A 13577-nucleotide genomic window follows, 5' to 3' on the forward strand; every position below is an offset into this window, starting at 1 on the left:
CATTAAACAAAAAAAAAAATACAACAGCTGAGAAAATACATAGGGTGTAGAGTGAACATATAGAGCATATGTTGTAATATGATGTAATAAATATACAATTCAGTATATGTAGTTTTACTCTGATTGGTTCCTGACTTTTTGGTCACCCTGTATTTAAAGCATTGTCCCATCCATCCATCCATCCATTCTCTGTACCGCTTATCCTACATAGGGTCACAGGGAGACTGGTGCTTATCCCAGGAGACTCAGGGCACAAGGCGGGGGACACACTGGGTGCCAAACCATCGCAGGGCACAATTGCACACAGCCCTTCACACACTATGGACAATTTTAGAGATGCTATTCAGCCTACAACGCATGTCTTTGGACTGGGGGAGGAAACCGGAGTACTTGCAGGAAACTCCTGAAGGACAGGGAGAAATGCAAACTCTGCACACACAGGGTGGAAGTGGAAATCAAACCCCTAACCCTGGAGTTGTGAGGCAAACATGCTAACTGTGCCCCCCAGCATTGTCCCATCTCTACCCTATACAATCTCTGGTATAATACACTGCTTGGTTTCCACTGTGTTGCTGAAATCAAACTCTAAAATAAATGTAACTTTGTTTGACCCCGTTTTGCTGCTGACCTCTCAAACAGCAACCAATGAGATCAGCAGCTGTATCCGACACTCCAAGAAGGACTCATTTTGCGCAGACAGACAGGAGGGGCAGAATTTCTTTAAAAGTTCTCCTTGTGTGCTACTCTCTGGTCAAAACAGATACGACTAAGGATTTGTGGCATAGTCTAAACAGTGTTAAAAAAAACCACACTCGGATTTTCCACAGTCACGTTTTTCTTCAGTCCAAATATCATCCTCAGCATTGCTATTCAGATACAATTTGTAGTCCATTGTCGCAGAAGCACCCCATAGCGCTAAGTGCAGTTTGACGGACGCCTCCACGGTTTGACTGTAAACGGTAACGAGTGCTGGTGGAAGCCAGACTATTCATATATATATATATATATATATATATATATATATATATATATATATATATATATATATAAACGGGGGGAGAAGGTGGTGAGAGACGGAGCGCGAGAAGAGCTCGCGCGCGCATCATCTCAGCGGCAGTGACGTGCTACTGCAGCTCGCGCCCTGAGAACGCGTCTGTTTCTCTGTCTCTCTCTCTCTCCAGCGAGCGTCCGCACCATCCGGAAACGATTCCGCTCTTTTACCCTGCCACTATCTTAAGAAGCAACCGAAAGTCGACATACCTTTACGTTTTGTTTGTAAATTGTTTTCGGGGTAGAAATTTCATAGTAGTGTTGCGCCACGCGCTTGGGTCTTGCTCTCGCTTTGGCTGCGTTTTAGGTGGAAAAAATGGAAGGTGGGAGATGAGCCACGTCCGAGCTGAACGCGTTTTTGCCCGCTAATCCATCTTGTTGCACCGGGCTCGTGTCGTGGGCAATGGAAAATCTCGATTGGCATAACAGCATCGCATTTGGTCGTTTCTGAAGCATGTCTTCAAGTATGTGGGGAAAATAGCCATAGCTTCTGGAGTGCAAGGTAAATTATTATTATTATTATTATTATTATTATTATTATTATTATTATTATTGTTGTTGTTTTATTAATCTAGCTGTCAAAGATTATATGATGATATAATTGTATGTCAGTGATGAACTGAGTTACATTGGCACGTCATTGTCTCCGCGTTTGATTAATTCAGCACAACTACGCCAAATTTTTTTTTTCGAGGACTCCCATGATGGACGAAATTTGACGGGAAGTTAAGGGCGCAATATTCGGCTTTTTCGGATATGTAAAATGAGAACATTGAGCTTGGGCACCCACTGTGTAACACGCATATCGACACGAGCGTACATAATTAAATCCGTACATGTTCTAATAGAAGTGTTAAATCAGCTAATGTTTCTCTATGCAAATGCCTGTAGACGGTCTGCTTTACACTATCGCAAGATAACTGCCGCATTCAAGTCGGCTAAAGCAGTGAGACAGCTTAAATGTCATGCGTAAGCACTCGACTGCTCCATTCTGGGAAATCTCATGGCGTTCACGTGAAGTGTATGAACGGTAACACACACCACAGCACACTACACTGCACACAACTGCAGTGGCTGCAGGATTAATATAACCAGGACATTGAATAGCTCTCTCTCTCTCTCTCTCTCTCTCTCTCTGAGACCTCTATAATGCTGGAATGCATTTCAGATGCGTAAAATGCATCCAATGCAGCCAGTTCATATTAAAGTTTCGTGTCCAGCAGTAACGCGTCCAATTGCGTTGTGAAAGTCTGCTGCATGTTAATCTACTCACGGTTCAGTAATTCACGACGAGCCTGTATTTACACGGCTGCTATTTACCTCGTCAGTTGCCTTTTTGGGTTTTCCTACAGCACCACTGCAGTGACTTGCCATGCATTTCTATTATACATGGATATTGAACCGAATTGAGCCCTTACCAAAGTGGTTTCTCTGCTCACATAGAACAAAGTGAGGTAGCGGTGTTTAAGTAGCCTATTTACAATGCGATTCGCCAATTTCATCCTTAGACTTGCCAGTGTCCTTATCCACCCAAGCACTATTCGAAGCCTTCATACACTGCAGATAATCAGTTAGTGTATGTTTCTCTCCTAGGTTATTAATAAGATTCGACCTTATAGGAGAACACTATAGATGTTGCGTTTTTTTTATACATGACGTTTAACACGTTTATATGTTAAACACACCTCAAAAACACCTTTCTATAGACAGGATTCGTATCAGATATTAATTTAATGATAATTTTTTTTTATCTTCACGGGTGTTCATGTGCCAAAAAGTGAGTCTGAATTTACTGGAAACCACAAGGTGGCAATGTTTATCCAAAATGTGCATCCTCTTAGCAAAATAATATATTTTTTTGTGCGATATGCCATGTAATAGCAAATAGGAAATGGATGAACACATACAAGTAACCTAGTTAACTAGTTCATTTGTGAAGGTTGAATTGTAAGCTTCAGTTGGCTGTGGAGGACATTTTGTTGGCATGGTCAACAAAATCTCAATCCAGTTGAACATTTACAGGAGATTTTGGACAGACATGTTAGCGCTCTCCTCCACCGTCATCAGTCGAGGAAGAAATATCTTTTGGGATAATGGTGTTCATCATCCCGCCAATACAAATATTATATATATATATATATATATGTATTATATATATATATATATATATATATATATATATATATATATATATATATAGTACTTTGAGAAGCTGCTTTTAAAGGCGCTATATAAAATAAAGTTTATGATACACACACACACGCACACACACACACACACACACACACATATATATATATATGTGTGTGTGTGTGTGTGTGTGTGTGTGTGTATGTGTATCATAAACTTTATTTCATATAGTGCCTTTAAAAGCAGCTTCTCAAAGTGATATATATATATATATACACACACACAGTACTGTGCAAAAGTTTTTTGTACAAACTTTGTTGTTATAGATTTATTATTTTATGACTTCTACATTATCAAGTCAATAAAAAAAAAAAACATTTTAGATTCCCAAACATTAGTTTTCTAGCACAAAGTTAAATGTTACAGAAATTTTTTTGTATGTCATTAAAGAAAGCAGTGTATTATGTAAGAGAACACTTTTCAGACAAAAAACACAATGAAGGCTGCTGGGTTTTGCTGCAAAATTAAGAAGCAAGTGCAACAGTCAAAGTCTATCGAAGAACTGTAGCTTGTTGTGCAAGATGCTCAGTACAACTTACCAGCCCATTTCCTTATAAAACTGCACAAAATGTACCAGAGACTACTATTTAAATTTTTTTTTTTTTACATTTTTGTCACACCAAATATTGACTTTGTTTCATTTAATTAATGTTCAATGCTCTTTACAGTATTTATTTTTAAAATGTAGAAACATTTAATTTCATTATTTTGAAGGCATCTTTTTGCTCTACATCATTTCTTTGCATGTGCCTAAAATTTTGCACAGTACTATGTCTATAATATACATTATATATATATATATATATATATATATATATATATATATATATATATATATATACACACACACACACACACAGACGCCAAAGGTCAATAAATTGTTTTGACAACTAACCCTTATTTAATCTTCTCTTTCTTTTTTTCAGGCCAAATGACATAGGATGAAGGCTGTTCGTAATCTGTTGATTTATATATTTTCCACCTATCTATTGGTTATGTTTGGATATACCAGTGCCCAAGATTTCTGGTGTTCCACACTGGTTAAGGGAGTTATTTATGGATCTTACTCTGTGAATGAGATGTTCCCGAAGAACTTCACAAACTGCACATGGACATTGGAAAACCCTGATCCTACCAAATACAGCATCTACCTGAAACTCTACACACGTGAGATAAGTTGCTCCGAGTTCTCCCTTTTGGTTTACCAGTTTGACCACTTCTCTCATGAGAAGATCAACGAACTCTTAAAGATCAACGAATCCATTGTGTACCTTTGTGACGCAAAGAATATTTATGTGTTTTTGCATTATGACAAAAATTTTGTCCAGATACGACGGGTGTTCCCCTACGACTACAACGGATTGGTTGCAAAGAAAAAGGAGGAAGATGAGAAGTCAGTGGTGGAGTTTGTGGTTTTAAACAAGGCGAGCCCGAGCCAGTTTGGATGTCAGGTCTTATGCATGTGGTTGGAAAATTGTTTGAAGGGAGAGAAAGGGTCGGTGGAGTCATGTGGAATAGTGTACTCCAAATGCACTTGCCCTCAGCATTTGGGTGATGGGGAATCTGAAAGTGTCTTAATGCTCAGCAATGTGGTGCTGCCTTTAAATCCACGAACCGAAGGGTGCCTAACGGCGCAGCTGCGCACACCGCATGCGTGCAATCTGAGTGCAGAGGTCAAACGGCCATCCAAGGAGGGTGAGTATGGCACATGCCCATTCTTTGGGTAGCACTTTACACATGCTTCAAACAACGTTCGTAATAATTATCTAGATGTTTGGTGATATGCCTGTTACCCTTCCACCCTTCCCAAAAGTAAAACTGCATCCATTAAAGCCAATATCTTAAAACCACAACACATTGCTTTATTTATTGTCTTAAATAAAATAAAGCCAAGCAATTTTTTTTGTCACATAATGAATTCCTGGACAGTTGAACATATTCATAGGTTATACTGTATCAGAAGTAACACATTTTATTGTGTGATATGATGGGGTGTGGGGCAAGTACTGCATAGACTCCATTTTGACTGTAGTTCATACAGTTGCTTAACATGGAAGCTAATGGGGAAGTAAAGTGTATTTAAACAAATTCTAAACATGGTTACTTTTGATGGAGCTTTACACATATTATGCAAGTTAAAGTTATTAAGGGTATATTTTCAGCTGTGCAGATATTGTCATGAATTTTCACATTTTTATCTTTGTACATTGCAAAATATTTTTTTTAGATCACCTAATATGATAATAATATGTGTTTTTGCTTTTGGTCATTATGGAGTTATGAAAAAGAACACCCACTACCTATACATACAGTTGCAAATTTCTGCATTTGTACGAACAACATCCAATAGTGTTTCTAACTAGAAGGACTGTATCACACAAATAAATGTCTTAGGTAATGTATGGTGGTTCATACCATTGATGGCCATTGGACCAAAATGTGAAAGCTCATGGGTGGGACAGCTAGATGTGATTGAATATTAGCATTCACATTTCATTCCAACACAAAGATTCAAGAACAATAAATCACTGGTGAGAGAGAGAGAGGAGTACACTGTGTTGGGGGAATCCTTCTGTGGCATTCTGTCTCCACAAGCTGAAAGTAATAGCTCTCCTGGGAACAAGTGCCAGCCTTTCTGATCAAATGTAGTACTGTGCTTTAGAAATATTCAAATGAAATTCAAGTTCATTTTTTTCTTACAGTTTTTCCCAATATTTTACATTTTTTGTCTGACCTAGTACACACTAACTGCTGTTGTGTGAAGCTGTTGATGGCCTTTTACAGATAGCAGACCTCGAGCCAAATATGACTAGATATAGGCAAGTAAGGGTCAGTTATTGCAATTGCAGGTGTATGGTATGCCAAAAGTATCTCAACTGTAAGTTCATTTAAGATTTTCACAGTATTTGGTAACTGAGACCAAATGGCTTGTACAGTATTTGAATTTTAGGCCAAAATTGTCCCAACTGTAAGTTCTAAGCAATATCATGTGTAAGATACAGTCTCATCAAGGTTAAATGCTGGTGGTGTTCTAGCAGCCATCTTTGGATGAGTTCATGACCGTAGTGATGATTCTGTAGTGGTATGTGGGCCAGATGCCAATGGTAAGTGATGGACGGCACTGAGCCATCACTCATTTATGTCTGTGTCTTGTTTGTCTGCTTGTAGCTATATCATAATATCTTAAATGTACAAAATCTAATCAGGAGTAATACCTGGAAAAGATACTTGTATAAAGACACATTATCTGGAAATATATTCAGCGTGGTCCTAAAATTCAAACAGTCAATATTAAGTAAAATGCATAATTATATAAGCTTACCAAGACCAGTTGGTTTATTTTATTCCCTTATATAGAGTCAACTCTAGAATTAGTTACTCTTCAAGACAGTGGGCAAAACGGTTGTATAAAATAAACATTATGCACATTTTGTGTAATTTTCCACTGAAACAACCTATCCTCTAATTAAAAATCATTCTCATGAAAATGGTTTTATAAACAAGATGGAGTATAAATTCCTTTGTCATTCATTACTGAATACGGATATTTAAAATAATAACAATAACAACAATATTAGATGCCACAAGCTGTTTGAGAGGGTTACACAATATAAGCCTATCAATAGAGCACATATTGCAGAGCCTGAACCAAGCCTCCTTGTCAGAAATCATTGACTGTGGTCAATGAAAACTTTTTATTCCATGCCATTGACATTTTTAGCAGAAAAGATGGACAGCATATGAAGAAAAGCCCCACTATCCCACTGTAAAATATGGTGGTGCATCATTGATGTTTACATTTATGTTTAGTGGTCCAGAGCACCTGTGAAGATTAATGGCATCATGAATTCTGCTAAGTACCAGTACCAGGATATTATAGCATAAAACCTGGTTTCCTCTGTCAGGAGGTTAAGACTTACCCATAGATGGATCCTTAAACAATGACCACAAACATGCTTACATCACAGAAATGGTTGCAGGACACAAAATCAATGTTTTGCAGTGATCATTTCACTCTAAGGATTCAAACCCTACTGAAAACATGTGGTCTGAATAGGAAAGGGTAGTCCACATATGCCACAGTGGGTAGCACTGCCACCTTGCAGCTCCAGGGTCACCAGTTCAATCCTGATAAAATTCCGTTAAGTGTCAATGTATGTGTGCATGGTTCTCTGCGATGGCCTGGCATCCTAAACAGGGTGCATTCCCACCTCATGGCCAGTGTTCCCAGAATAGGCTCTGGATCTACCGCCACCCTGACCAGGATAAAGCCGTTATTCAAAGTGAGTCCACATATACGCTTGGTGTTCTTCAACATTTTTAAAAACTAGAGGACAGGGATCAGTACTATTATATTCTCCAGGGGGAGGCATCACATAAATTAATTCTGAAACAAAGGCAACAACAAATTTTTATCAATAAAGAAAAATATTTTTATATATTTATCTATATATCTATAATATATCTATAGAGCGTGTGTTCAAAGTGTCATGCATTACATGTGTTTTTCAGCTGATTTTATATATTTGTTTTTTTGGTAATTTTCTTAATGGGTTCTAATAATTCTGAAGTGGATTGTGTAGAGTGAGGTTTTCATCTGGATAGCAGGTTCAAAAGATTCCTCTCCTTTCTGTTATGCAGTCCAAGTGTAATGGATGCTCTGCCTTATATGTTTTAATAGAAAACAGTCCCATATAAATCCCAAAATAAATGGCATTCTTTGATATCTTCCACCTGCGTACATGCTCTGTGTGCGGCAACAGAGTGTGGCTTTTGAATTGCATACTAAAGCTCCTGAAAATGCATTTTATTCCTGGCTCAGTGCTCTTTTCTCAAGGATATCCTTCTCACCAGCAAGAAAGGTTGATTAGACTTTATAATATGATCTGTGTTTGAAATGCACCATCTCTGGGCATAGAAAAGTTAAGTGTTTTGAAATGGAAAAAAACACATTGTACTTGCATAATGGGTAATTATGAAGATCTCTACATTAAGACCCAACCTGGCATACATAGTTAATTGCATTATTACTCTGGTGGTTGTTTGTATTTACGAGTCCATTGCAGTATTCACAGCAGTGGCTAGGCATCTTTGCTCATGCACATTTTATGATGCTCTGTGAGGTTGTTTCAGATTATTGTGATGACTCTGTGTGCTATAGCCATCTCTGATGTAAGTGTAATTGAACTTACATGTAATACATTTCAGGTCTCATTCACAAGGGTGGACCAAAGCCACCAAATACAAGTTGCTGGAACATGAGTTGCCTTTAGTAACTGCACAATGTGGTCATTTACAGGTTTACAACATTCTCTATCAGTATTTTTCATTGTCATATGAATGCCGTGGGCATCTACATGATTTGGCCAAGTTCACTCCTTTTCTTAGCATGTCTTCTTCAGTCTTTTGTCTGTTTGTTACCATTGTTCAAAATAGTATCTATTACAATAGTCACTTACACAGCCCCATCAGCAAATGAGCAACATCTTGAAGCATTGTGTCATTACCAGTCTATCTTCATCCATTTGCCCTTGACCTGTTCATGCTGCCCTACTATTTTCCTCTCTCTCTTTTTAAATTCTAGACAAAAATTTTTACTTGCTAGTCAGTTTGAAAAGTCCTTGTCACGTTTTGGCCTTCTAAGAGTATCACAGAACTGGATGATAGCTGATATTAATGTGGTATGCTGTACTACTGCCGTTAGAACATTTCTGCTGAGTCATTTAATCCCCTTTCCAAAGAAGGTTTTGCTTCCTCTCTGCATTTTAAAATGGCAGGTGTCTTCTTTGCGTAAGGCAGCCTTTTCTTACTTTTTGACATGCATCAGTGAGATTGAAGTAAAAATCAATTCCATGATGTTTGTAGATCTTTGGAGAATATGCCTTGTGATGCAAAAAGCATTTTGAATGACAGACATCATCAAGTTTAGTATTTCAGGTTAAAAGGATAATCTTCTAGGTAAAAGAAGAATGCACATTTATTGGGCTTGGAATAGGCACCTCTGTGTAACAGCCTTTGTTCTCTCTAGATTAGAGGTATTCAGCTAAAATGTGTAAAGGGCCTGCTTAAGCATTAATGATTAGTTTATGGTTATAACTAAGACAATTCAAAGTAGTTATCTTTTTTTGTAGTGGTAGTTCACTGTTGACAAGCACCATAGACCCACATTTATTTTGAATTTCACTAATCAGACCAGAGAGGGTAATTAAGTCTGTTAAAACTTTCCTTTCTGGCCTAATGTCTCTATCCCTGTAGCTAGTTTCTAGACTGATGACCTGCCTTCAGCTAAGTAATTTACATACCATACATGCATGTGATGATAATCTACAGCAGCAACTGCACTGGTTCATGTTTAGAGTTGCTATGGCCAAAGTTTTTATTTATTTATTTATTATTTATTTATTTATTATTTTATTTTTTGCATGTTTATCATCTCTGCTACAGTATTTTTTAAGTACTCATTTCAACTCCCCTGAAATACCTTGCTGGGTCTGCATCTGGATCACAACCCCCACTCCAACCCCCCTTTGGTCATATATGTCAAGCAGTCATAATAATGCATCACAAAAACCACAATAAAGAACAGAATAACTGCTCTTGGAGCTGAAATTGAGCAGAGCACTATATATATATATATATATATATATATATATATATATATATTATTTAGAGCCTTAAGCATTAAGATTTACAAATAGAATTGATTTGTCTGAAATCTTTCTGAATGAAATACAATACACTAGATACAATAAATAGTTTCTCTGTTTTCTAGGTTTGAAATATTCTTTTTAATGTTCAGGCAAAAAAAATATTTCATTCATAGGATTAGGATATTTGCATATTCCTGCTCTTATCTCTGATCTTCGCAAGATATATTTGTAAATCCAGCTAGATTTATTGCTCCCCTGACTGGTTGATGGCCATATTTTTTTCTCCTTGTAAAAAATGACATTGCTATTAGTCGCAGGGAAATTGGTTGTTCTTGTCTGGACTATGCCTACAAACGGTTGCTCGACCTCATTTCAGAAAGAAGGCTAATCACACAAGCAGAATAAACAGAAGAACTGGAATTGGGAAGTGATGGCAGGCTGATCAGGAGCCATAGCTAATCGAGTGGGTGCTTGAGCTCATCTGTTGTTATTGGCACTGGGACCACAGTCTCACTATGGGCACATGAAGCTCATTTTTTTCCTTAAATCTGTGGAGTTAAGCCCTTAAGTCAACTCGCTGGGCCCTAAATAATTCAACATCATCTGCTGCTCCATATTGTACTACATAACTTTTCAGAATAAAACACTATTTCTTGCTTACTTTGAACCCCTACCGCAAGATGGAAAAGCTGACTACATGGCATGGTATTATTTATGCTTTAAATACTGATGTTCTGGGTGCATGGTGGCTTAGTGGTTAGCACGTTCACCTCACACCACCAGGGTTGGGGGTTTGATTCCCGCTGCTGCCCTGTGTGTGCAGAGCTTGCACACCACCTGCGGGGGTTTCCTCTGGGCACTCCGGTTTCCTCCCCCAGTCCAAATACATGCTTGTCTAAAGTGTCTGTAGTGTGTGAATGTGAATGTGATTGTGTCCTGCGATGGATTGGCACCTTGTCCACAGTAGGGATGTCACGAGAACCGATACTTCGGTACAAAGTTGGTACCAATATTCTTAAAACTTGATGGTACTTGTTTTTTCTGCGGTAGCGTAGGTACCATTGTTAATGAAGAAACCGAGGTTGCAATTCTTCTGGAAGTGGTAAAGAAGAAGAGGAACGCCTACAAGCACATGGGAAAAACTACAGAAGATGGCAAAAACCTTAGCTCCGCCCCGAATTGTTCAGAGGAAAGGTAATAAGAGTTAAATATGGAAATACTTCGCATTCGAGGCGGATGACAACAAACATATAATTGATGCTCTGAAGCCGGTGCGTAACTGATGCTATCGTTCATTTCAAACAAAGCGAGGAAACACCTCGAATTTGGCGAAGCACCTGAAAGACAGGTCCTATATTATGTTTGTTTAAGGCAGCTGGCATTGTGGCCGTGAAACCAGCTAACGTTATGCTCCATGTAATGTTTGCGATAGCAAGTTATTTGTTAACGACGCTAACGCATTGCAGTGTTATAAACTACCTCCTAATGGGCCACCATGCATCGCCATTCAGCTCATGTCATGTCAGCAAAATGTAGCCTAATGTCACTAATAATTATTCAAATGTTAATGGTTTTAATAAATCTTTTTGGCCTGCCACCATATCAGTGAATTTAAACTAATGCTTGCATTCAGCGTGTAAGGTGTGTGTGTGTGTGTGCGCGTGTTTAGGAGTGCACCTTAGCACTCCACTGTTTTATTAGTCATTGTCAGACAGAGTTTGATAACTAAAATAACCCCCCCGCCCCCTCTTTTTGCCAGTAACAGTCAGAGGAGGATGTCCTCCAGGAGAGTTTTTAATTTTATTTTTTACTTTTTATTTTTATATCACATTGTGGTATCGACTTTGGTATCGAGTATCGTGTACTTTTGGTGGTATCGGTACCGACTACTAGATTTTTGGTATCGTTACATCCCTAGTCCACAGGGCTCTACAGTGCGACCATTTCAGTCGCATTTGCGACTGAAAAGTACTTTGTGCGACTGTGAAAAAATGTATAGGCGCACTGGAGTGACCTGTTGGAAGTTGTATAATAGAATCGGAATAAAAACTACAACTCCAAAATGCATCTACGCCACTCAACAATTACATCACCTCAGTCAACCGAACAAGTGTGCAAATACTGCAAAGAAGCCATTATTATGAAGACAGTGTTTCATGTTTTGATTTAATCCCCCCAAATCTGCAGATCAGCAGACATGACAACACTGTACTGGGGAACTGATCTAAAAGGAACAACTGATAAACAAACAAACAAAAAACCTAATAAAATGTAAAGACAGAAAATGTGCTTAGTTATAAATAAATAATTTAATATAAAAATTAGATATTATAGTAAATTCATAAAATATAAAAATGACAAATGAAATAATGTTTAATTACTATAGGTTGCATTTAATAGCAATTTGACATTAAACTTACTAGGCTATTTCCTTAGAAAGCTATTAGCCTTCTTTTTCCTAATATGGATAATTTTTGTGTTAGTCTACTTTTAATTAGGACTCTTTACTGTTTAAGATTTTTAAAAGTAAATATTTTATGTTTGTTTATTTATCAATTAACCAACAGTATTTGTGTCATTGCTATTATATTTCAATTAACAGTCACCATGAGCAAAGAGCTTACATTTAATTGTTTATGATAGACCTCCTGATTAAAGCTTAAACAAACAAAAAAAAAAGATTGGTATCTGGATCGGGATCGGTCGATCAAGCTGACAAGAAATCAGTATCAGCTGTAAAAAATCCTGATCGGAGCATCAGTTATGAACACCATTAAACTAAAGCGCTTTGCATCTGGCAGATAAATGAACTGACCCAATCACATCCTATATGAGATTATTCAGATATATACACAATATATGCAGAGCAGTTTGAGAACTGGCTCCAGCCCAGAACCTTGACAGTGGAAAATGGCTAATAGTGTAGCTTTAAATATATTTAAGAGGAGTAGACTTCATAGACTGAACATTGAGGTTTTTTGTATTTGTTTACAAGGTAGAACAGGTTAACTGTGGTTTTTTACATACAGTCTGTAAAATTAAAACTGAAAATATAAAATTTAGTTTATCAAAATGTAAATTAATTTGTCATGGCTCACACTATGTTCCTAAATTCTGTCATAATTGACAAGCTCAAGTTTTCTCATGCCTACTTGTGCGTTATATTGTAGCACATTAACGTTACCATCTCTAAAAAAAAGAAAAAAAAACCCCTAAGTTTCCACATGCTCCTAAATTTTGGTAATTAGGAGCACAAGTGCTCCTAAATTTTTTTTTTACTGTAGAGCTCTGGTCCAGGGTGTACCCTGCCTTGTGCCTGAGGCTCTCTGGGCTCCAGCTTCCCCGTGACCCTGAAGGATAAGCAGTATAGAAAATGGATGTATGGATGGTGATGTCTTGCGAATTGTACAGGTGTGCCCAAATCATTATGCATCTTGACAAGAGATTATACTAAAAGTAGATATCACTAAACGCATGTATAAATCTGTAAAATGCTTTGCTGCCTTGGTGGATGTGTTCTCCTCATGAGTCAAAATCATTATATTAAGGTCATTTTGACCTGTCTTTTACTGGTGTTCTGGTCAAAAGCATTACAGCCTATTACTTGGTGCTTAAATAAAATTACACAGATAATCAGTGACACAGTATTTTAGTGCTTATTCATCATTCAGGATATCACGTATTGAA

General features: G+C 37.6%; 1 protein-coding gene across 2 annotated transcripts in view; it reads left to right on the forward strand.

Moving 5' to 3' along the window:
- Positions 1-1154: 1154 nt before the first annotated feature.
- Positions 1155-13577, forward strand: part of adgrb3 (adhesion G protein-coupled receptor B3) — a 320254-nt gene continuing 307831 nt past the window's right edge. Inside the window, exons 1-2 of one of the 2 annotated variants that reach the window (XM_053619086.1) lie at positions 1155-1552; positions 4167-4935. In XM_053619086.1, the coding sequence (XP_053475061.1) occupies positions 4182-4935 (754 nt within the window). In that variant the 5' untranslated portion in view covers positions 1155-1552; positions 4167-4181. Of the gene's footprint in view, positions 1553-4166; positions 4936-13577 lie in introns of those variants that run through there. The other variant, XM_053619087.1, reaches the window with a different exon arrangement.

The sequence above is a fragment of the Ictalurus furcatus genome, chromosome 29 (assembly GCF_023375685.1).
Source record: "Ictalurus furcatus strain D&B chromosome 29, Billie_1.0, whole genome shotgun sequence".
NCBI lineage: Eukaryota > Metazoa > Chordata > Actinopteri > Siluriformes > Ictaluridae > Ictalurus > Ictalurus furcatus.